The sequence below is a fragment of the Desmodus rotundus genome, chromosome 8 (genome assembly GCF_022682495.2).
Source record: "Desmodus rotundus isolate HL8 chromosome 8, HLdesRot8A.1, whole genome shotgun sequence".
Lineage (NCBI taxonomy): Eukaryota > Metazoa > Chordata > Mammalia > Chiroptera > Phyllostomidae > Desmodus > Desmodus rotundus.
The window spans coordinates 98829492-98855560 of NC_071394.1; the positions used below are offsets into that span (position 1 = coordinate 98829492).

A 26069-nucleotide genomic window follows, 5' to 3' on the forward strand; every position below is an offset into this window, starting at 1 on the left:
ACGGTCACGATGCCTGCGTCCTTCACCTCGCGCCACTCATCACACAGGCGTTGTGTCGTCTCCCTTCGCAAGAAGGAGGGTGTGTACAGTACAGTGAGGTATTTTGAGAGAGAAAGCACATTCACATAACTTCTGTTACAGTGTATTTTTCTATTTTATTCATTATTGTTAACCTCTCACTGTGCTTAATTTATAAGTTAAACTTCATCTTAGGTATGTGTGAATAGGAAAAAACATAGTATATGTAGGATTCTGTACTATCTTCAGTTTTAGGCATCCACTGGGGGTCTTGGAATGTGTCCCCCCTGATAAGGGGGACTACTGTCTTCAGGAAGGAATGGGTAAATAGTGTAGCAGAGTAGCTCGGAAGTAGACCTACACAAACACAGTCAGCTGATCTTTGACAAAGGAAGAATGGGAATTCAATGGAGAAAAGGGAGTCTTTTCAACAAATGAGGCTGGAAGGAACCATTGAAATCTGCATACAAAATAATGAACCTAGACACAGCCCTTATACAGCAAAATAGATCACAGACATAAATGTAAATCAAAAAGACAAAACATCTAGAAAAAAAGAAAATCTAGGTGACCTTGGCTTTGACAATGCCTCTAGATACAGCAGCACAGCACACCTGATAAAGGACTTCGCGAAGTTAGCCAATCGCACAGTTAGAGAGCAGCGTACAAACAGCTGCCCTTACTTCTGACACCAGTTGCCACTTCAAGGGTCTCCAAAACCACCTTTGGATTTGATAATTCTGTAGAAGGGCTCACAGAATTCATTGAAAGCTGTTGTGCTCACAGTTACGGTTTACTGCTGTTGAAGGATACTGATTTAAATAAGCCAAGTGACAAGGCACCTAGGGCAGAGTCCAGAAACTGCTCAGTGTGGAGCTCCTGGTTGTCCTTTCCCCACCGAGTCAGGTACAGCTTTGCTTTCCCGATACTGATGTTCGGCAACACGCACAGAGCGTTGCCAGCCGGAGAAGCTTACATGAGCTTTGGTGTCCAGAGCCTTTACCAGGTTCAATCATGTAAGCCCGGTCAGGTACTTCTGTGGCTGATTTACGTCTCCAGTCCCTCGGGAAGTCGAGCTGATTCCACATGACTCAAATGCCCCTACCGAAATCTCATTGTTGGTGCGACCCAAAGCCTCCACCCTAAATCACGTCATTACTCTTTGGTTGGCCCAATGCCTCCAGTTAAATAAAGATACTTTTATCAGGCACAACATTCAAAGGATTTAGAGATTAACTCCCAGGAGCTAAGGGCAAAAGCCAGACCTCTCTTTGGGTAAAATTTAATTAGCATGTGAATATGCATCCAAAATATAAAAAAGAGCTCACGAAGTGGGCAAAAGACCTGAACAGACACCTCACCAAAGATTATGTGCGGAAGGCAAATAAGCGTATGAGAGATAACTCGGTACAATTTATCATTAGGGAATTGCATCTTAGAGCAACAATGACATATCCCTGACACCTTTAGAGTGGCTACAATCTAAAAAACTGACAATAGCAAATTGCTGAGTCGAACGCAGAGCGACAGACTCAGTCACTGTTGGGGAGAATGCAGAAGGGTGCAGGCGCTTCGGAAGTCAGTGTGGTAGTTTCTTATGAAGCCAAACAGTCTTCTTTCTAAAAGAAGCCCTTCTGGCTCCCGTTATTCTTTGTATGTTTACTTATGCGATTAATCTCGCATATACAGCCGAATTCCCATCTCTGCCAACCCCCAAGTGAACATTCTCCTCACATTACTTCAACCCTAACACTCAGTACCTTACAGAGAACGTCTCTTCTCAGGCATTCGTGGGACATTTACAGAAGGTCACTGCAACAGAGAACAGGAAAATGTCAGCGTTGTCTGTGAAGCAGCAGTTTGAGATCCTTGTGTCTGGTCACATTGCAGTAAAGTTTGAAATTAGTGCTGGAAGCCCACCTGTCACTTTTCCCCCAAAGAGCTGTTATGTCAAAGCAGAACCCTAAAGTGCAATTTCTTATAAATAACAAATTATCATTTATGTGTATATATACGCACTATAATTTTTAATATTACATATACACACACACATATATATGGGGGTGCAAAGTTGTGTATATGCTTTTATTATTTTAAAATGGAATTAAACAATTTGCCTCCCAAAGTTAGGCAAAAGTTAGAAGGAGGAGGGATATAAAAATTTAAAAATTGAATAAAATCAGAAGATAGAAATAAGGTAAAATTGGAAAAGCTGGTAGATTGAGCATAATAAACAAACTAGGAAGTCATTTAGCAAAATGTTAGAAATATTAGGAACATTAAAAGAATATTGGAGAATTTTGTAATATAGAAATTTTTACAAAAATTATCAGGTTATATAGCAGTTAAGGAGTTTGAAAATATTGCTGGAATAAATTGTTTGGGGGGAAATTATATTACTAAGATTGATTTTTTTTTTTTTTTTTTAAGTAGAAAACTTACCCTGGCCAGGTTGCTCAGTTGCTTGTAGCATCATCCCTTAACACCAAAAGGTTGTGGGTTCAATTCCAGGTCAGGGCACATACAGACGGCAACTGATTGATGTTTCTCCCTCCCACCCCCTTCATCTCTCTCTAAAATAAGTTTTTAAAAAAGCATATCCTCAGTTGAAGATTTTTTAAAAAGTAGAAAACTCAGAAAGTCATATGTTGGAAGAAATAGAAATTGTCTGAAAAATCACTTTAAAAGGATCTCTACTCCGGAGAGTTTTGTGGATAAGCTGTTTCCTGTTTCTATGAATAGATAATCCAGGCAATTAGATACGCAGAGTATAAAACCAAAGGTTTCCCAGTACATGGAACAAAGCTGATTTAACTAGATAATAAAAATTAACAGTACAGAAAGTCATAAACCAGTCACACACTATAGAAGCAAAAACCTAAGTATTATTAGCAAATAAAATTAACATAGTGAGAGAACTGTTGGGTTGGCCAAAAAGTTCATTTGTTTTTTTCCGTAAGATGGCTCTAGTGGCGTTTAGTCGTCTTTAACGTCATTCAGAGCAATTCTGTTAGATTGTATAGTGACAGCTGTCATATCAGCGTGCATTAAAAAAAACATCAGAGTTGATGAATTTTTATGTAGCCATTTAAATATTGAAGATGGAAGAAAATATGCAACATTTTCAGCTTATTATGCTTTGTTACTTCAAGAAAGGTAAAAACGCAACTGAAATGCAAAAAAAGATTTGTGCAGTGTATGGAGAAGGTGCTGGGACTGACTGACACGTCAAACGTGGTTTTGCAGAGTTTTGTGCTGGAGATTTCTCCCTGGATGATGCTGCACATTCGGGCAGACCAGTTAAAGTTGATAGCAATCAAATCAAGACATTAATTGAGAACAATCAACATTCTACCCTGTAGGAGATAGCTGACATACTCAAAATATCCAAATCAATGAAGTTATTGATGAAAATGAAAACTGTGTTTGTTTGGGGTTTTTTTGGAAAAACCATACAGACGTTTTTGGCCAACCCAATATATACCTTGAACCAAGTAGAATTTGTCTCAAGAAAGTAAAGATGGTTGATTTAATATTAAGAAATTATCAATAATATGTTTACCCAGGTAGAGCAAAGAACCATGTTTTTGTATGAAATAATTTTCAGGCTATATTTAAAATTTTTTTGAAAAAAGATCTTACAAGGTAGTAATTAAAAGATTCTTTTAAATATACTTTTTAAAAAGCCTATTATTGTTATTAGCCAATACCATATTTAATGCTTTTCCATTAGAAGCAAACATTCACATGTAAAACAGGAACAAGACACGGAAGCCCACTGGCACCACTATTTATTTAGTTTTCTGTCGTTTTCCTTTTTTTCCCGCAGATGTAGTCCCCTATTCAGTCTGGGCTGCCACAACGTTTTGGTTTTTTAATGTCAGATTTATTGAGGTACAATCTACATGCAGTAAAGTTTACTCTTTTTCGGGGTTTTTTGTATAATGTATGTATCGAACCCTGCTACCATGTTAAACTCATTAAAATTAAAACATTAACAACTAATGTTTACTAAAATGTATTACTTTTGATAGCTTTTTATAGATTCTTTTGGGTTATCTATGCCGACCAGCATTCCTTGGCGAGATACCACTCACTCATAATGTATTAACCTTTTTAACCTATTGCTGGATTCAGTTTGCTAACATTTTGTTAAGAATTTTTTTAATGATGTGTGAATCCTGCAAGAATTGGACGAGTATAAGTTTTTATGAAACGAACAAAACAATTATACTTTGAAATATAGTGTTATGAAAATCACATTGTTATGTGACAAGCAGTGCTGCCTCTGTGTATCTCTTGTAGAGAAATATAAGGAAGCAAAATATTCTCCCTTATTTCAAAAAAGGCAAAACTTGAAGCTTTGGCATTGCATGGGCTCCCAGCGCTTCTGAGAGCAAGGAGGAGGTGACCTGTGCCTAGTGGAGGCAACATTACCCAGCAGTACTTAATGGGAGCCTTTAATGGGAATGTAAAACCTAAGGCCGTCGTCTTTCTTGAGCTTGGATACACATTGGGACCACCTGAGACCTTTCGATGTGTCATCCCACCCTCACAGATTCCAGTGGAGTTGGTTTCAAATGTGACTTGGACATGAGATTTTTAAAAAGATTTTATTTATTGATTTGAGAGAGAGAGACATCAATTTGTTGTTCCACTTACTTATGCGTTCATTGGTTGATTCTTGTATATGCCCTGTCAGGGGATCGAACCTGCAACCTTGGTTTGTGGGGATGATGCTCTAACCAATGGAGCTATGCAGCCAAGGCAACGAGATTTTTAAGCTTTCTGGTTGACTCTAAGTTGCAGCCCAGGCTAAGGGTCACTGCTCTGTAGGCCGACAGGAATCCTTGGGGCTGTCAGAGACTTCTAAGGTCTAGAAGATTTGCATTAGCAGATAGGGGAGATATCAAGTGACATTTACATTATTATCACTAAGATATTCAGAAAAAGCAACTGTTTTATTGTGTACTAAGAAAGATAAAACAACTCAGGAAATAAAAGTCATTTCATATTTCTGGAAGAGAAATGTAAGTATTTAAAAAATGACAGTTCTTTCCAAAGCAAATAAAAATTGTGTAACACCATTTCAATCAAATCTGCTGGAGTTTTAAAAAACTATTCACGTCTCCCGCCACCCAGATCTTGGTTTCCTATACTGTTCTCCAACAGAGGGATCCAAGGCTCCTTGGGAAAATAGCTAATCTAGTTTGGGGGCAGCAAATATGCAAGATAACCTGGAGTGTCTTATAGTACCAAAAAATAAGAAAATATTATTAATAAAAAAACCAAAATGGTGGATAGTGCTGAATCCATGCAGGAGCCAACCCGAAAAAGCTCCCAGTGGCCAAATGGAGCAATTTGACCAAATAAATAGATAATGTAATGTTGGATTTTAACCTAAAGTATAAAATAAAAATACATCAGTACATATTTATCTAAGTAATTGACTGACTAAATATGTGGGGGAAAGAGACAGTCTCCCATAGAGAATTCCAAATAATTTATGTAGATAAGACCCCCGGGGGAGTAAAGCTTACATCCTCCAACCCCGCTTGAAGGTGTGGGCTGAGTGTAGGGTGGTGCTTCCAAAGAGGAGCTTATGGAAACACCGGGTGGCTGCAGAGGAGTGACTTCACAGTGGAGAACCCTAGAAAAACACCACCTTGGCCAGGTAATCCTTAAGGTTAATCTTCTCAATCATGATAGCTTGTACCCTTGATATGATGAGGTCAACCTCCCAATAACCCATAAAATCTAGTGTCGCAGTAAGACGAAAGATCGGACAAAGCCAGGGGTGACATTCTGCAAACCACTTGGCCAGGACTTCTCAAAGCTGTTGAGGTCACCAAAAACAAGGCATCTGAGGAACTGTCACAGACCAGAGGGGGCTTAAATATGTAATACGAATAACTAAATTAAATATTGGCATTGCAAGAAAAAATGGGGTAGCAGAATGGGACATTCGCACAAGAAGAAGTGCAAATGGATAACAAGAATATGAATATGTGTTCAGTTTCACCAGTAATCAAAATGTAAATTTAAATGACAAGTCCATGTTTGCCAGTCACATTAGCAGAGTGATCTATTTATTTATTTATTTTTGTTACTACCCACTTTAGGGTGGTAGGGGAGAGTATGGGAACTCACAGAGTGATACAACCTTTCTGGAGGATAATTCGTTCATATCGAAAGTCTTGAAAATATGCATACCCTGACTCAGCATTTTCTCTTCTGTGGATTTATCCACAGTTTTGTGGATTCATCCTAATTAAAGAAAGATCTGTGGGAAGATTTTAGCAAAAGATAGTTTATATGCTTTGATCTAGTAGAAAGTCTTTTGGCATGTTGCGATTACAAAAGAATGAGAGATTTGAGTGTAGAAATGTTAATTATGTAATTATTTATAATGGCAAAACACAGACCATCTAAATACTCATCATAGGGAAATGAAATATATTCATGACTATGTGCAGCGAATATTTCTTGAGGTCTGATCGTCCTTGTGTTCCGTTTTAGGCTTCTGCTCAGAATGGCATCCATGATTCTGATTCTTTCCCCACGTCCTTTGCTGTAGCCCCAGATAAGGAAACAGAAGTGGATTCCTTCTACTATTTTGTGTACATAACCAAAATTAGTTACTTTTTTCATAACCATTCCATTATGTGTATTTCATTTGTCATCCTCAGTTTCAATTTATTTGCTTTATTTAGTTATGGGTATTATGTGAAACTTTTCGCAGTTCTGTTTTTCTGCCTGAAATGCTCTCTTCCCCACTTTATGGCTGGTACCTCCTCATCTTCCAGGTTGCAGGATAAAAATCACTCCCCGGAGAGAGATCTTCCTGGACCAGTTATCTAAAAGCATACATGTAATCCCCCTTCCCAGCTTTCTGATGCCCACTGGTTTCTTTCTAGTGAACACAATCGATATTTTTGTGTTTGTTTACTTGTGTATAGAGTTTCCTCCATTAGACTGTAACTTCCTGAGGCTAGGGATTACATCTTTTCCTTCGCCAGTGTATTTTTAGGTCACCTTCTAATGTCTGGCACATTGTCAACGTTACTAAATATGTGCAGATTGAGCAGCATAGTTACTTTTGCAGCTTTGACAATAATAGCTCATTGAGAATTTATCACAGACTACAGTGTGGTGATGGCCAGTGGGAGGGTGGCGGGGGGCTGGGTGGAGGTGGGCAAAGAGGGGAAAATGGGGACATCTGTAATAGTGTCAACCATAAAAATAAAAAAAATTAAAAAAAGAATTTATCATGTAGGCTGTGGCCGGGTAGCTCAGCTGGGTTACAGCCAAGGTTGCAGGTTCGATCCCGGTCGGGGCACACACAAGAGGCAACCAGTGAATGAGTGGATAAGTGGAGCAACAAAATCGATGTTGCTCCTTCTCTCTCTCTCCCTTCCTCTCTCTCTCACATCAAATTTATCACGTAACTTACCTAAAAGTTTTTGTAACTTAGATCGTAACAAGTTTATTCTTGTAACACATTTAATGTATCTTGTCTATATTGGTCTTGATATTTGAATGTATTTTATGTAGGAATGTAGAGGAAGGTGGTTAGCTTAGACCCCAGAGACAGAGGTAAGAGAAGCTCTTATAATAGAGGTGGAGCTACTCCTGGATGCTGAGGAGTGGGTGGACTTTGAAGAGGTAAAGAAGAGGGGAAGGACGTTTGGACTATTGCTGTATGTGACTTTATTGTTACAGCTTTTTTTAGTGTAGTTTTAGGTTCACAGCAGAATTGAGCAGAAGGCACAGAGATTTCCCATATACCCTCTGCATTTACTCTTGCATAAGGGGTTTTTTTTTTTTCAATTTAAAAAAAATCCTCACCCGAGGGTATGCTTATTGATTTTTAGAGGGAGGCGAGGGAGAGACAGAGACAGTTAAACATCAATGTGAGAGAGAGACGTGGATCAGTTGCCTCCCATATGTGCCCCGGCAGGGGATTGAACCTGCGACCTATCTATGTGCCCTGACCAGGAATTGAACCCACAACTTTCTGGTGTATGGGATGATGCTCCAGCCAACTGAGCCACCAGGCCAGGGCTTTTGAAATTTTTTTTATTGTGGTAAAATACACATAACAAAATTTCTCATCTTTGCCATTTTAAAGTGTCCAGTTCAGTGGTGTGGAATACATTCATCACGTTGTGCAACCTCCATGCTCTGCATTCCCAGAACTCTCTTCATGTTGTGAAATTGAAACTCCACACCCTACTTCCCCTACCCCTAGAGCCTGTCTATATGATGTTGACTGCTAGGTATCTCATGTAAGTGGAATGGTGCTGTATTTGTCTTTTTTTGACTGGCTTACTTCACTCAGAATAATGTTCTCCTGGTTTATCCGCACTGTAGTATATGCCAGAATCTCCTTCCTTTTTAAGGCTGAGTAATATTCCACTGTATGTATACTCTACCCTCCTCCCCTCCTACAGCTATCAGTCTGTTCCATGTTCCCATGTCTCTGGTTCTATTTTCTCATTAGCTTATTTTGTTCATTAGATTCCAATTATAAATGAGGTCATATGGTATTTGTCTTTCAACTGGCCTGTTTCACTTAGCATATGAGTCTCCAGTTCCATCCATGCTGTTGCGAAAGGTTGGAATCCCTTCCTTCTTTCTGCTGCATAGTATTCCATTGTGCAAATGTACCACAGTTTTTAATCCACTCATCTACCGATGAGCACTTGGGCTGTTTCTAACACTTAGCTATTATAAATAGTGCTGCTTTAAACATAGGGGTGTTTAAATTTCTGGGGTGTCCAAATCAAATTTCTTTTGATTTGGTGTTGCGGGATCCTTAGGGTATATTCCCAGCAGTGGAATCACTGGGTCATAAGGCAGTTCCATTTTTGTTTTTTTGAGGAAATTCCATACTGTTTTCCACAGTGGCTGCACCAGTCTGCATTCCCATCAACCGTGCACCAGGGTTCCCTTTTCTCCACTTCCTCTCCTGCACTTGTTGTTTGTTGATTTATTAACGATGGCCATTCTGACAGGTGTGAGATGATATCTCATAGTTTTAATTTGCATCTCTCTGATGGCTGGAGATGCTGAGCATCGTTTCATATGTCTCTGGGCCCTCTGTATGTCCTCCTTGGAGAAGTGTCTATTCAGGTGCTTTACTCTTTTTTTAAAAAGATTTTATTTATTTATTTTTAGAGAGGGGAAGGGAGGGAGAAAGAAAGGGAGGGAAACATCGATGTGTGGTTGCCTGTCATGCACCCGCTACTGGGGACCTGGCCCACAACCCAGGCATGTGCCCTAACTGGGAATCAAACTGGCGACCCTTTGGTTCACAGTCTGGTGCTCAATCCAGAGTCACACCAGCCAGGGCTTTGCCCATTTTTTAATTGTATTGTTTGTCTTCCTGGTGTTGGGTCACATGAGTTCTTTATATGTTTTGGAGATTAAACCATTGTTCAATGTATCATTGGCAAATATGTTCTCCCATACAGTTGGTTCTCTTTTCATTTTGATGATGGTATCTTTAGCTGTGCAGAAACTATTTAATTTGTTGTAGTCCTATTTTTAAATTTTTTCCTTTATTTCCCTTGTCCTAGGAGATAAATCAGCAAAAATATTGCTATGTAGGATGTCTGAAATTTTACTGCCTATGTTTTCCACTAGGACTTTCATGGTGTTGTCACTTATATTTAAGTCCTTTATCCATTTTGAGTTTATCCTGTGTATGGTGTAAGTTGGTGGTCTAGTTTCATTTTTTTATATATACCAGTCCAGTTCTCCCAACACCATTTACTGAAGAGGCAATTTTTATTCCATTGTATGCTCTTGCCAGATCTATGGAGTGCACAGTAGAAACAGGTCAGTTTGCTGTCTAGCTCAGTGCCTGGTGCTCACAAGCTCTTGTTAGAGGAAAAAATGAATAGAAGGAATAGAAGAATTGCTAAGGAATGGAGGAATTGCTCCTGTGGGAAAAATGGAATCCTAGCCCTTTTAGGATTTTAGCCCTTTTTTTTTTAAAAGATTTTATTTATTTATTTTTAGAGAGAGGAGAAGGGAGGGAGAAAGAGAGGGACTCTCATACATGCCCCAAAAAGGGACAGACCCACAACCCAGGTATGTTCCCTGACCAGGAATCAAACCGGCAACCTTTTGCTTTGTGGGACAACGCCCAACCAACTGAGCCACACTCATCAGGTCGGCCCCACCTTATTTTATCTACACTTGACCTCAGCCGTCCCATGTCTTCCTGACCTTGGGTTGCTGTTGGATTTATTGTTAGAACATATACTAAATGCGTGAGTATTATATTTGAACTTGTAATCATTGTCCAGCTCTGAGGAATCAGGGTGGGGTGACGTGGGATCGGAATGCTGTGCTATTTAGAAGTGTGGTGAGTGTACCTGAGTACTGGGAGTTTAATTTCCTGTAGGTGTGACCATATCTAGCCCCTGCATACCCTGGCCCTGGGTAACATGGTGAGCACTCCTGGCTGGTCTGATAGGTTACAGGTATGCGCTTGTTTTATCTGTGTGGTTTGGGGAAGGCAATCAGATGATTAGAAGCAGAATGGAGAGTTTAACATTATTTTCAATAGGGTATGTACATGGATGTAAACATGTAAGATTTTAATACACAAAACTGATTGGATGCTGTATAATTTGTAAGTTTCTTCTTTTTTATGCAAAACTCCTCTGAAATCTGATGTTCCATAAAATCTTCGTGCATAGAATTTAACCGATTACTTTACTCAAATATTTTAATGAATTTCACATCTGATAGTGAATCTGAAAAAATACAAGACCATACAGGTTGTATTTTCATTTTTTTTTTTTACTTATTTACTTATTTACTTTTAGAGACAGGAGAAGAAGGGAGGGAGAAACAGAGAGAGAGAAACACCAATATGAGAGTGACACATCAACAGGTTACCTCTTGCACACCCTCAGCTGGGGACCTGGCCAGTCAGGGAATCAAACCGACCTTTTGGTTTGCAGGCCAGCACTCAGTCCACTGAGCCACACCAGCCAGGGCTGTTTTGAGTTTTCAGTGACTATATATTTATAACACAATTTAATTTGCACCTTTATTATATCATTTTTGACATGCCTCTGTAGGCATGTACGTGTAATGTGGTACCTAGTCTGTTTGCATAATTTGACCAAGAAAAGGCTCTCTTTGATCTATTTCGTTCGCTGTATGTTCATTTGAGTGTCTAGCAGGCACTGTTTTAGTCACTGGAGACACACCCTGAAGAGAGGACCACGCTCCGGGAGCTGATGTGAAAGCATTCGGTCAGAGGGGCACAGTTCGGATTAGGTGGTAACTAATGAAGTAAGCAAAGGCACCTTAGCCGTCTAGGGGGGCTGTACAGGGAGCTGAGGCACAAACTAATAAACTCCTGAAGACAGAGATGTTTGTTCAGCTTTTGTCTGTTGTGTCCACTGCTCTATCCCGGAGCCCCAAGCGCTCGGCTCCCAACAGGCGTTCAGTAAATATGTGTTGTTGGTTGAAGGGTTTATTGTTTTGAATTTGTATGATCATAGTCATAGACTTCAGTAAATAATTTTTACCTTTAACTAGTTGAAAATTTTATAATCTCAGTTACCTTATGTTTATGTTTGTTACTACTTCTTGTTTCTTCTTGTGCCCAAATATCAGAGTACAGGAAAACCTTATTAAGTCCTATGGTGATCTGGTATTGCAAAGGATAGATTTGGAAGTCTTTTATTCGACTTCCTGCCCGGGAAAAACTGAGTAAAGTGGTTACGTACGTATTTTTAATTAATCATTAAAAAAACTAGGACAACGTAATTGGGTTCTCTCTTGAGAAAATGGAGAGAGGTACTTAACCCTAGGTATAAAGGTACCAACCTGAAAATATTAGAACTTCGAACTGTGTGGGAAAGTGAAAAAAAAAAAATCGAGCACAACTAAGCTGCTCTTTGTTGATATCAGAAATGGGCCTGTCATTCATTTTGGCATTGAAGCATGGCCTCCTATCTCAGGGGGCAGGGCCAGGACTTTTTCTTCCTCTCCGGAGAGCTGGACAGTTATTACAGGTTGAAAAGCCCCGACCAGTTTTTCAAGAGTTTCTCCTCCTTTTTCTTCTCCCCCTCTGAAGCTCATGGTGCTTTTGCTCTGCTTTCAAGATGCATTAAGATCTGCTTTGTGACTGCTTTGGAGCCAGCAAATATCCTGACATGTATAATTCGAATTATGCAGGCTTCATGAGTAAGTTTAATCTTATTTTTTAGCTAGTTAAAATTCAAGTGCTTTTTAGAAAAATGGAGTTAGGCATTATAGTGTTTCACCACTTTTATTTCAGGCATATTTTAAGCAACCTTTACTTTAAAAAAGCAAGATTTTACATAAAAAGGTCCCTTTGTCTGTTAAGACCTGCACTTTCAGTTTCTTTTGAAGTGTCGTTGCATTAGATGGTATTCATACGTCTTCTGGAAGACAATTAACTCACCAGTTTTCTTGAGCACCTTTTTAGTTTTACTGAGAAGTATTTTAAATTGAGCTTTCTGAGCTCGATTACTTATGTCTGACACAGTCTCAAGTTTCCAGTGAATGGTAACAAAGACTGTGGAGTGTTGTTGGTACTGCAGTGAGAGGCATGCTTCTGTAGACCAGGTAAGAGAGATCATTTTGTTTCTTACTGCTGGGCGAGTTTTTACAGCGCGTATTTTATATTCTTTCAACAGCAGCAATATTGAATTGATAAATAGCCAGAAGCACGTTGAATTCAAGGCGTCCTTGCTAGTTGCAGACAGGAAAACTACAGAGTATGGGGGTTGGGGAGGGTGGGGGGGAGGGGTAGAGTAAGCTTAGTTTATCACTCAGTTACTTCTATAAATCAATTAAAATGTGAAAATAATTCCGGAGCTCAGTTTTCTTCATTCAGGAACTAAGGAAGCAGTTGAGGAAATGCATAATTTTAAAGGTACTTACTTCATGGTTATTACTTGTAAATGCAATCCAAATGATAGTATTTACTTTCATTTCTTTCCAGTAGTTAATAAAATCAGCTTTGCCCTCAACTGTACATTTTTTGCATTTATGAAAACTTTTAAATTGTCCACAGAGAAATACGCTTCCTCAGGAACCTGGGAATAAACCTGACACTTAAAAAAAAAAAATTCAGCTTATAGCTGTTTCATTCCTTTTTCTTTTTTTTTTTTTCCTAGTACATTTTTCTTAAAAAGTATTTGTGCTTTGAAAATGTCAGCTGTATTCTAATGAAGCCCGGGCATTGTTTGCTCATAAAGGGGCCAGTGCATTCCACTGCTTTATGGTTTATTATGAGGCACAGTGTGCGAGTGTGGGTGGCACCATTTGGTGTCTGCCTCTTGGGGTAGTGACTGCCATTATGTTAGTGTTGGATTGGCAAAGAAAATACAGCATGCAAGCTCCTATGTGAATCAGCGAAGAAAATCTTAACCCTAAATAATGGTGAGCGAGCCAGGGATGTGTGACAACTTGAGTTGATCATTCCAAGAATACTCTTGAAGTTTTAGTTACAATATTTACCAGTCACATCCCTTGGTTTTTGATGTATGTAACACTTACTCATTCTTTGAACTTTAATAAAGAAGTCATTGTTTCTAAATAAACTATGACATTTTAAGTAGATACAGTAAAATGTTAAATAATACATTTACTTGAAAGTTTTAAGCAACTTAGTGTGGGTGGGGAGGGGGAGTGGGAGAAGGAGAGGTCAATCAGAGAGCTTTTCTTTCGGTTGGGAAAGCCCTGGTGAAGGGAAAAAGCAACAGATGTTTCTTCTGTTACAATTGAGGCTGTTTCATTCAAAATTCACAGTCGCTGAAATGGGGAGGGGAGGTCATAAATCTGCCTTAATCGGTGAATAAATAAAACTTAATCATTTAAATTTATTCTTTTCTATTCAGGAGTTGAAAATCAGTATAGGTAAACATATTCTGAGTAACATACCTTTTAAAGAGGCTTCTTGAAAGATCTGAAAACACTGTGTGTAATTCATGGACATGTGAGAAAGTTAATTTTAGTGCATAAAGTGGTCATCAGATTGTACAGAATGTTAGGGGAAGCTAAGCCACCATAAACTACATGAGGGGGACTGAGGGTGCAACAGTTCGAGATTGCACCACGGGCGCTAAGGCTCGGAATGAAATCGCAGTATGAAACATAGTTTGCATAGGGGGTTCAGTTTATCTTCAGTGAGAAGCAGGAGACTTATTTCAGACCTTTGAATAAGAAACGTGGGAGAAATATTTTGAGCTTATTTGAAATGATGTGTTCCAGGGTGCCTCTAAAAAAGAAAGATAGTGAGCCTAGATTTGGTTGCTGATGGAAAGAGGGGAAGAGGGGACTGTTTATCTGCTCAAAGAGTGGGAAGGAAGAGCTTGGAAGCCGCGTGCATGCCCTGAGAGCAGTCAAAATCTAAAAAACCCCAACAACTTTGAATTTGGGGGATTCATAATGAATAAAAACCTTCCCTTTTACTAGTAACACAAAGAGGAGTTCAGTGCTCTTGGAAAGTGTACACTTAATACATATTACAATATGCAATTTCTTAAAAGTTAACTCTTGTCAAACCAGTGTGCCGGATCTTTCACATATTAGGCACTAATTAAAAGTTTGGCATACCCTACACTGTCAAATTAGTAATAACATGTAATAGCCAAAAAATTATTTGAGCCATAGTTCAAATTATCTATGGAGCAAATATTAAATGGTTTTCTAAGTGTTTAATTGGTCTGAGGAGAAGACTGGAAAAGCTATCAGCATTCAAGGAGATTATTAAAAATTTCTCTTGCTTTTAACTAGGATCTGCGGGCTACCCTGAAGATTTTCTTTGCCTTAAATAATAATGGCAGAATTTAAAGATTTTGAAGCTTTTCAAAATGTTTTAATTAAGTTTAAGATTCTAAAATTGATCTAATTATCTTTGAGTTTTTAAAGGAATAGCATTATGTAGCAGTTGAGGGTTTTTTCCCTCTTTCAGATAAGTAAAATAACTTACAAGGAGTTTAAAATGGATTTACAAACTATAGACTGGACTAAAGGAAGAACTTTTACACTTTTGATGGAGAACTGTGTGACTGATAGAACAGGCAGCCCTAGACAGTGTTGGTGGCCCCCCGGGACGTGTGACTGGTGGCATCGTGGGCTGCAGTTACCAAACGTGCGTGTCATTCACGAGTGTGAATGCAGGCATCAGTTATCACAAAGAAAACAGAGTCGGCCACAACGATGCAGAAATAATTGAAATGGTTGACCCTTCAAGTTAAGAGCAACATGCTGAAAGAAGATTTCTGGGGTGAGGTACCTGCGGTCCTTGCCTCATCTATGAACTCTGTAGCACAAAGCTGAGGTCTGGGAAATCTGAGCCTGAACTCTATTCATTGTTCTCCAAGTCGGAACTCCCAGAGAGTGACTGATGTCGATGTCTGTGTGCCTTACATATGTGTATGCAATTTGAAGCGATCTCTGGGGTGGAAGTCAGATTTGTCTGATGCCTATGTTTTTTTTGAAAGGCAAACTTTTATATTATTATTTAGAAGTAGGTAAAATAGTATGCGTGTTGTACTTTAAGTATGCGCAGCCACACCTCAGTACTCATCGGCTTCAGAACTCGTCAAACCCTGTCCTGTGACGCTTTGACGAGAAAAAATGCTTCAGCACCCCGCGCTTGCTCAGGACTCAACACGCTTGCTAGAACTTGTATGGGTCACGAAGCCAACCTGCAAGAGGAAATGCTTCGTTTTTCGGCACTCGTCACGAGTTCCGGAACGAATTAACCAGCACCAAGGTACCACTGCATTTAAGTATATTAACTCTATTGTGCTTATAGGCCCAGGAACCTATCATGTAATAGAGCTACTTCTTTCTACCAAGTTTCAAGGAACCAATTTTCAAATGAACTTCTTGGATCTTGACAGTGAAGCTGGAGATCTTCGGCAGGGGGCTTTGTTTTGGCACTTGGCTCACTTACGTTGCAGAGTTTGGCGACTTTCTTGGCAAATTTCTCTGAAAGAAAAATAGACTGTTAACTGAGCACTTACTGTGTGCCAAGTAGACCCAGTGGAATTTATAAAGGTTTGCAAAATCTTTTAATGGATAAAATTTTAATACAAAAGATTTTGTTGGTACTGATGTCTAACTTTAAGATTTCTTGCTCTTCACAATATGATTTAAATGTAGCTTCAGTAATAGCCCTCCAGTCCTGGCTGGTGTGGCTCAGTGGATTGAGCGCCAGCCTGTGAACCAAAGGGTCACTGGTTCAATTCCCAGTCAGGATGCATGCCTGGGTTGTAGGCCAGGTCCCCAACAAGGGGCACATGAAAGGCAACCAAACATTGATGTTTCTCTCCCTCTCTTTCTTCCTCCCTCCCCCTCTCTAAAATAAATAAATAAAATCTTTAATAATAATAATAATAATAGCCCTCCAGTGGAACATGTTGAAATAAGAATATTGATAACATCACAATTTTGAATGAGCTGCTCAGTATAGTGTTGTGGAATACAATGATCCCTTTTTATTTGCTAAGGAATAGAAAGAACTGCTTTGAAAATTTAAATCATGAGTCTTTAGCTTTTCTGAGTCTGTGTCTAAGTTTTTAATGTATTTTAAGAATGGAACTTTTAAATTCTAGATCTGTAGACTTTGGCATCTTTTATAAGGATTAGAACAATATCTCTTGACTGTAAATTTAAAACGATTTCTTTGTTAACAGTGTCCAGGGCAGGGTACCATTTCAGAGTGGTTGTGGGCTGCTTCATGAGAATGATTTCCAATTAAGAGCCCTTGGGTATTCTAATGCTCGTAAATTCTGGTCCTTGTGGTTGCACCCAGCTGCCTTGATCTTCTCTAGCCAATGCGGTGGCTGTTGGTCCAAGATAAAACGTGCTTTCTGCTCACTCCCTTTCACGGGGCACGCAGACAGTGTCCGTGTGCCCTCTGGTGGGTGTGCTGGCTGCGGTGACAAGACTAAAAGTAGTGGTTGAAAATAGTTAAACATTGAAAAGACGTAACGTTTACCAAAAAGAGATTGAAGCCCTTTCTCTTATTTTTATTTTTTTATTGTTATTCAGTTACAATTGTCTGCATTTTCTCCCCATCCCTCCACCCCACCCCAGCCAGTCCCACCTCCCTCCCCCACCTCCACCCTCCCCCTTGATTTTGTCCTTGTGTCCTTTATAGTAGCTCCTGTAGACCCATAGAAATAAGTATAGTAGAATCTACTTACATAATACTTCATTATTTCCTTCCCTTGAACAAAGAGAAAAACTTGAAGCAGTCTTTCCCAGTCTTGTTTGATCATAAAAATCACTTGAGGCACTTGTTAACAATACGCTTTCGCAGCCCTGATTGGTGTGGCTCACTGGGTCATCCCACAAACTGGAAGGTCACAGGTTCGATTCCTGGTCAGGGCACATGCCTGGGTTGCAGGCCAGGTCCCTGGTTGGGGGCTTGCAAGAGGCAATGGGTTGATGTTTCTCTCCCTGTCTTTCCCCCTCCTTTTCCTCCCTTTGCCTCTCTCTAAAAATAAATAAATAAAATCTTTTTAAAAAATAAAAATAATTCACATTCCCACCTATTTTCAAATTTTTTAGGTGCCAAGTGGAATTCAAGGATGTGCGTTCTGAATAAGAGGGTCACTCTGCCTCCCACCCCTCTCACATCCTGTGCTGTGTTGTATAACCAGGCCCCCTGGGAGGAATTGTTGTGAAGGATTGGGGGAGCCAAGTTGTTTGAAGCCATATGGTAAACTTACTTAGTTATTAATCAGAGGGCATATTGTCTTCACATGGGGAATTCTCATTAAGCAGGTGGAAGAGAAATGAGAAAATTAAGAATTAAAAGGTTTCCTTGACTGAGCAAGATAATAGAAAAAGGACAAAATGACAGGCTCTAACTAAAGATGGAGAAGCCAGTGAAAAAGCAGCAGGATCGCTTTGTAGACGAGACTAATGTGTTTGGACGGACATTGAAAAACTATTGAAAAGGAGAGGTTCTACTGAAGAAACCTAGTGAGAATGGATCAAGTGAGTTCTAAGATCTTTTAGCTGTGAGCTTCGATGAACTAAATGAAAACAGTTAAAATAGTCCAGATACCAGAGCTTGAAGTAAGGAGTTCATTTAAGAAATGAAGAGGTACTGTTTAAATCCTGACCTGGGGGAAGACGGAGAATTTTTTTTTTCTCCTTTCAAATGGAAGAATTCAGAGCATTTATGGTTCTGGATACCAGATAAAAGAGTTTCCCAGTCGTTTTAAAAGATGTCGTCCAAGGAAAAATGTTTATCAAAGCCAAGGGAACAGGTTTGATCCTCCGGGGAAAGTATGTAGGAAAGACTGACAAGAGATTTATTGACCTGTGTAGCAGTGTGCCCTTCAGACTGCAGAGCTGTGTCTTGTTAGGGCCATTTCAAGGATCATTTCTTTGGTTCATGGGAAGATTTTGGTTAGGTGGCCCCTTTGGGGGGCTTCCTGGGAGTCCTGCGTTCTGACGGCGGCAGAAACACCAGGGCTTTTGCTTCCGCGCCTGTGACCTGCAGGGAGGTGCATTTCAGGTCTGTCCTTACCTTTGCGGTGGAGGATGTGTGATCTCTGGTTTGGAACCACATGCACAGGGGAGGTTCTGCAGGTCACTTTAACTGTTGTGCAAGTACTTTGGAGATATTATGAACTTTCAGCCTGTTTCTCACCCCTCCCATTTATAGTGATACTGTGGTCGCCCAAGTTAAAAGTTTAGTAATGGTCATAGCCTTTGGGTTTACTCTTAGGAAGTTTGGTGAACATGATTGAGCATTAATGCAATGAAATGCAACATAACAGGGTTATAATGTGCAGACAGGTGATGCACACTATAGCTACACTAGTCACTAGCTATAAATGGAATAAAAACTTTAAAATTTGAGTATGTTTAAATATAAAAATGGAGTCAGCCCTGACTGGTGTGGCTCAGTTGGTTGGGCGTAATCCCACAAAGCGAGAGGTCAGTGATTTGGTTTCTGGTCAAGGCACGTGCCTAGGTCTCTGGGTGGGGCGTGATCAAGAGGCAGCTGATCAATATTTCTCTCTCACATTGATGTTTCTCCCTCTCTTTCTCCCTCCTTTCCTTCTCTCTAAAAATAAATAAAATCTTTTTTAAAAATGAAGGAAGTCAGAGTAACTGCAAGGTTTATTTATTTATCATTTCATATTAATTATAAGGTATTAAAATGTGCTCCATTTATGAAGATAGCGCTGTTGATCTGTTGGGCCTGAGTTACTTTTTTTCTAAATAAAGGTGATAAGCTGTCCCCTGAGCCATCCATACCGTTTCTCTCGCGGCCACTGTCTTCGATGATGTACGTTGTTCTCTAGATGGCTGGTTAAAAGTTACGGAATCTTTCCTCATCGCAAAATGAATTGGCCTATTCCAGAATCAACCTGTGACTTGAGCTCATTGGTAGTATATTTGAAATGAATTGGTAGTCCTTTACAACAGGTATTAACAAGCAGTTATGAGGATAGTATGGGAAGAAATGTGTGACACTTTCTGACTGCTTATTTTCTGGTGGAAATGTTAATCACTAATGAAATAAAGCATGTGACACTCACATGAGTAGCAGATCAGTGGAGCAGAACAGAAAGGCAATAAATTAATCCAAATAAGTAGAACGATCAAGATAGCATTTTATACCAGCATAGGGGAGGGGGAGGGGGAGGGGGAGTGGGAGTGGATTATTCATGAACGTAGCCATCTGGGTAAGAAAATCGGATTTAGTGCTTCTCACATCAAATAATTTCAGGGGATCAAGGGTATAAAATTTAAAATGAAGGCATTAAAGAATTAGAAAACATGGGGGTATTTTATACCATCTTAGCATATAATTGATGATAATTAATTTCAAAGAACAGCATATCCAGCTGGAAATACCAAGCCTGGAAGATAAGTCAAATATGCACAGCATGTCCATGCACGATGTCCGCCTCTAGGGTGGGGAACAAAGATAGACTTGGGAGTAAACCTCACTTCCTTTATTTTTATGTTTAAACGTACTCACAGACCCTCTTATGTATGATGTAAAAGTCATAAGAGGAAAGAACTATAAAGTTGGCTGAGTTTTTTAAATGGGCACAGAAAATCATATATAAAAGCAAAAGACAAATGTGAAATTGGAAAAAATATTTGCAGCAGGTACAACAAAGAATATACTTACTCCTTCAATATTGAAAGAGGGTCTACCAATAAAAAAAAAAAATCAGCCACAGACAATAGAAAGATGGACATAATTCTTAGGAAGGAAAATTTAGGTGACTTGGAAACAAAACAAGTCAGCCTTATTCATAATAAAACCGAAATAGCAAAATCAGATACTACTTCTCACAGAAGCAAAATTTGATGAGTCGGTGAGGACATGTGGGTGTGGACACGCTCTTCCTCTGTGAAGGGGGGCGAGTTGGTGCAGCCAGTGTGTATAAAGATATACACACTCATTGCACTACTAGTTTCAGTAATAAAAGATTTTACTTTTGAAAATGTTTGTAACACCCAATCCATTCCTAAGGGACTTAATAAATAGTCTGCTATAGCCATAAAAAGAAATAGTATGGGACTAACAAAGTAAATACTGAGGCAAACTACATATACAGGTATGGAAGTCGTCTAAGATAAATACCTATTATTAAGTGGGAAAAACAACATGCAAACTGATACAGTTCTCAACCATGTAAGAGAAAAAAGATATTTATGCATATATGTCTATGGATGACTAGAATATTTCCGGAAAGCTATACAGGAGCTGGACTAGTAGTTATCACTGGTTGCTAGTTGGTGCTGGGAGGATACTTAGTTTTCACTGTACACTCTCGTCCCATGAATTTATATCAGAGGCTTCCATCAGACGTTCATTCATTCACCCAACAGGTATTTGTGGAACCGTGCTATGTGTCTGTGCTAGATGTTGGAGATAGAGCAATGAATGAGACAGCAAAGCCCCTGTCCTTGAAGAGCTTAACATTCTGAGAGGGGGTGGGCTGTGGACAGCTACTAATTGCACAAGCTGGTAAAAATACAAGTGTGCGGCTTGCCCATAAGAGGAAAGCAAAGGCACACCTCGTTTTATTGTGTTTGGCTCTGTGGTGCTTCACAGATGTTGCATTTTTTACAAATTGAAGGCAAGACCCTCCACCAGCAAAAAGATTACGACTTACTTTACTGCAATACTCGCACTATTGCGGTGATTTGGAATGGAACCCTCAATGTCTCTGAGGTATGCCTGTAATCTGGTGAAAAAATCATAGTAAGTTAGGAAGTGCTGATGCAGGCTGGTCAGGCATCTCTGACACAGTGATGACTGAGCAGAAACTGAAGGAAGCTGGGGAATCGGGCACAGATAAATCCCTGGGGGAGGGGGGAGTCACAGGCCAAGGAAACTAAGGACAGAGGCCGCGAGCCATAAATTCGCTTTGCATGTTTTGAGGAACAGCAAAGAAGTCTGTGTGATTGCAGTGGAATGGAGCAAGGGGAGACGGACGGGTGATGAGTCAGAAACGCGTGTACAGGTGAGGAAGGGCTCTTGAAAGCGGCGTGAGGATTTTTGCTGACAGGTGCAAAGCCAGCTGGGGTTTTGAACACACTTGCTCCACGTAGCAGGATTACTCTCAGTGCTGTGTGGGACAGAACAGCACTCCTCACCGATACAGTGTGAGCCACTCACGCAGCGTAAAATTTCGAGTAGCCACATACAGAAAGGTAAAAAGAAACAGGTAAACTTAATGTCAGTAACAGACTTCATTTAACCCAATATATCCGAAATACTGTCATTCAACATGTAATCGATATAAACAAATTATCAAAGAGACATTGTGCATGTTTGGGGCACTTAGCCTTCAGAATCGGACGAGCATTTCACTCTTAGAGCACCTGTCAGTTCAGATGCTAAGTTTTCAACAGTGAAGGTGAAATGTAGTGCTACCAAAACAATACAGCTGTATTTAAAGGGAAAACATGTTATATTGCTTTGGTTTTTAAATTTAAATTAGTTAAAATTAAATAAATTCAAAATTCAGGTTCTAAGTCATACTAGCCAGGTGCATAACAGCCACATGTGTCCAGTCACTACTATACGGGACAGCATGGGAATAGAAGGGGGTGGCAACGCAGGAGTGGGTTGATGCATCAAGAATTTAAGCAAGAGATGGTGGCCTGGACCAGAGTGATAGCAGTGAGTGACAAGTGTTTGTATTCAAGATGTGTTAAACCTACAGCCAACGGGATTTATTGCTGGATTGAATGTAGGATGGATAAGAAAGGGAGGAGTCAAGTGATTTTTTTTTTTCTGAACAGTTGAAGAATGGAGTTGACATTTATTTTTATTTTTTATTGATTGATTTTGGAGAGAGAGAGATCAATTTGTTGTTCCACTTAGTTAAACACTCATTGGTTGACTCTTGTATGTGCCCTGACTGGGTGTCAAACCCGCACCTTTGGGGCATCAGGACGATGCTCCAACCAATTGAGCTCCCCGACCAAGGCCTGAGGCAAAGAGAGAGAGAGAGAGAGAGAGAGATGGGAGATGGAGGCTTCTGGGTGGAACGGGGAGCAGTCAGGAGTCAGATTTTGGGTGTTAAGTTTGAGATACTTACTGAGCATCAAAACAGAGTATAAAAATGACAGCTGGACGTGTGAATTTGACATTCAGGAGAGAGGTGTGATGTGGAGAAATAGACATGAGAGCCATCGGGTCACCTAGTAAGGAGTTGACAGAGAAGAGTTGGAGGACCAAGCCAAGGGCCTTCCGAACGTTTTAAGAGAGGAGGATCCCGTGAGTTTGGAGAGCCAATAGAGAGTGGTACTTTGGAGGCCAAGGGAAGAGTGTCTGTCTCAAAGGAAGGTACAATTCTCTTTGTGTCAAATGGGGCTGGTAGGTTAAAGGAGGCTGAAGGTGAGAGTGGACCGTTGGACTTAACAACATGAAGATGATCTTGACAGAAGCTATTTCGGTGAAGTTGTGGGGAGAAGTGGGAGTGGGTTAAAAAAACGGTGAAGTGGAGATAGCAAGTGTCGGCAGATTTTGTGAGTGTTGCTGTAGCGCACGACAGAAACGATTGGAGCCAGAGAGTGTGCATTGTTTGGTTCTCAGGTGGAAGCAGTAATGCATGGTTTGTGCTGATGAGCATGATTTGGCAGGGAGGGGAGGACGGTGGTGATGCAGGAGACCTGAAAGAGACAGCCACTTGAGGTATGTCATTTAGACAAACATGTGAACTACCTATTTAAAAAATAAAAACTTAAAAAACAGCTCCAATTGAGGTAACAGAAGAGGAAAAGCAAGAGGGCTATAGAATCTGTAATTAGCCTCTTACTAAGAAATGTAAAGTTGTGTTGGCCACTTTTTCCCATCATTTTTTAAAATAAAGGTGTAGTTTATATGTATCTGGTAGAATTACATTCGACAATGACATACCCTTCCACAGTCTAGGTCAGTTTAAAACTTTTATTTGGGGCTGTAGGTTAGCTTGTCCCGTGAAGCTGGACCCGGTGCAGGTGGGGTGCACTGCGACTTCGGCTTTGACTTATTTATGAACCCATAAAATAGGCCTGTTCTTTCCTACAGTGAGTCTACTAACTTGGTTCTTCTAGGAGGATGTAATACAGGCTTGGGTTAAGATGGTTTTTCCAAAAGCTAATTCTGGCAAAACCCAAAAATTTTTTCCCCAGAAAATTAGTGCTGTGAAAAAATAATTTTACAGTGGCATCATGTAGATAAGCCACAGTTATTTGAATATTGTTTTTCATTTTAATTGCACATATTGAAGGTGATTCACTGGAACTGGAAGAATTACAAGTGAAAGAAATCTTTGGTGTCTGGACAATTCTAATGGAAAACAGAAAGATTTCATTTACTCAAGAAATTGAAATAAGATTTGAGCCAAAATTTTGTGCCTGCGCCAAGATATGGCATAAAGTTTTACCTTTTTTCCCCTAGCCACTTCCCTAGGTGAGTGATCTCATTTAGTTAATTCGGGGAATTTCAAGAACCAAGATCCAGGCAGATCTTTAAAGTTTTGTTTTTAATAAATGCATCAAGGGCCAGGATGTAGCCAAGAAGGTAGGAATTAAGGCCACATACTTAAGAAAAACTGTTTAGACGTGGTTTGGTTTACTTTCATAACCTGGCTGAAATTTCAGGAGATTGGATGTTTGTAACCTATTTAAATATGTCCTTTTGAGTCAAACCTTATATTTCTGCTGCTGAAACTAGTTTACTCAATGAAAATAAACTGTCTAAAGACATATGTGGCTTTTATTTCTGAATATTACAATTATTGACACCCTAGTGGAGTCCCTTTCATTGCTTCTAAAACAGATTTTATTTTTACTAATTAAAAAAATACAGATACCTCATTTATAGACCTTCATCTTGTCTCAGCAACTGCAGCTGATTATCTCACTCTCCTCTTTTTTCTTCAGAATGGCAATAGCTTTTTACATCATAAAACAAGTGCATGCATGTCTATGTAATTTTTTTCAATAATAAAAAAGTATTAAAACAAAGTAAAACATTCCTCCACCATGCTCACCAGAGCTAACCTCCGTTATTTGCTGTTTATCTTGCCAGATTTACACATGTGCAAACTTATGGGTATATGTAGTTTTTAAGGTAAACGGAATCATACTAATTATATTCTCTTTTTTTAAAGATTTTATTTATTCAGTTTTAGAAGGAAAGAGAGGGAGAGGAACATTAATCGGTTGACTGTCACGCCCCCCCCACCCCCACCCCCGGGGACCTGGCCCACGACCCAGGCATGTGCCCGGACTAGGGATCGGACTGGCGATCCTTCAGTTCACAGGCCGGCGCTCAATCCACGGAGCCACACCTGCCAGGGGCTATATTCTCTTTTAATAAGAGCATTTTTTCCATGGCAGTACATACATGTATTTGGGGGGGGGCTGTATATATATTCCATTATATACATGTACCCAAAGATGTTTAAACACTTAAATTGTTGCCAGGTTTTTGCTTTTATCCACAGTGCTCGGTCATGTGTAATTGTTCTGTCTGCTTAGTTTACTAGGATGCATATGCGGCAGAGGGTACGCCCGTTGTTCTTTGTGATGTGGCAGAGGCCAGGGATCAGCTTCTACTTAGGCAAAGGTGGGCAGTTCAAAGGGCATTTGTTGAGATAGAAAGAGGCTTTAAAATGTGTATAATTGTCTTAAAGCACTTACTTAAAATTTGGTACTCCCGACACACAGTTCCCTCGCTCCTCTAACTGCACCAGTAGACCGCCCGCCCTCCACCGACCGAGTGTGTGAGCCCCTTGAGTGCAGGGGACAGTGTCGCCGGCATTGAATATCCGCAGTGCTCAGCGTTAGTATTTGACATATACTTAACATGGTAGGTGCCAAGTGAATATTTTTTAAATGTACTTACCAACTCAGGGCATGATCAAACTTCTTAATATTTATCAACCTGGTAGGTTGTTAAATATTGTTGTTGCTGTTTTTAGGTGTTAATTGTTTTTATTATTAAAGTCAAGCGTTTTTCCCGTGGCTGGTGTGGCTCAGTGGATTGAGCGCTGGCCTTCGAACCAAAGTGTCGTCGGTTCAATCAGGGCACATCCTCGGTTGCAGGCCAGGTCCCCAGTGGGGGGCCCCCAGAGACAACCACACATTGATGTTTCCCTCTCTTTCTCCTTCCCTTCCCCTCTCTCTTAAAATAAATAAAATCTTTTTTAAAACTCAAGCATCTCTTTCATATGATCATTGGACATTTATATTTCTTCATGTACTCAGCTTATTTTTATACTGAGGTGTTGTCTTATTGTTACTGATTTATAAGTGGGAAGTGAAGTAAATAAAAGTTCCAAGGATAGTAACCTAATGACCTGTCTGTGTTGTGGACTTATTTACCAGCTCTGAGATTTGTCTGTTAAATTATTGGGTCTTTTGTTTAGAAAATACCAGTACTTGTTTTTAGGTAGTCAGATCTGCCCATCTGTTTTCACTTTTAAGTTTCTAAATTCTGTAACATGCTTGGAAGGGCCTTCCTCATCCCTGCATTATTTTAAAAAATGGCTTCG

The 26069-nt window shown here is 39.8% G+C and overlaps 1 protein-coding gene across 13 annotated transcripts in view; it reads left to right on the forward strand.

The window, feature by feature from the left end:
- TFDP2 (transcription factor Dp-2) overlaps positions 1-26069 on the forward strand; it is a 163437-nt gene that overhangs the window by 93144 nt on the left and 44224 nt on the right. The window contains exon 1 of one of the 13 annotated variants that reach the window (XM_024556731.3): positions 12048-12234. The exons of 11 other annotated variants lie outside the window; for them this stretch is intronic. In XM_024556731.3, coding sequence (XP_024412499.2) covers positions 12204-12234 — 31 coding nt within the window. In that variant the 5' untranslated portion in view covers positions 12048-12203. Of the gene's footprint in view, positions 1-12047; positions 12235-12351; positions 12640-26069 lie in introns of those variants that run through there. One more of the 13 variants, XM_024556732.4, reaches the window with a different exon arrangement.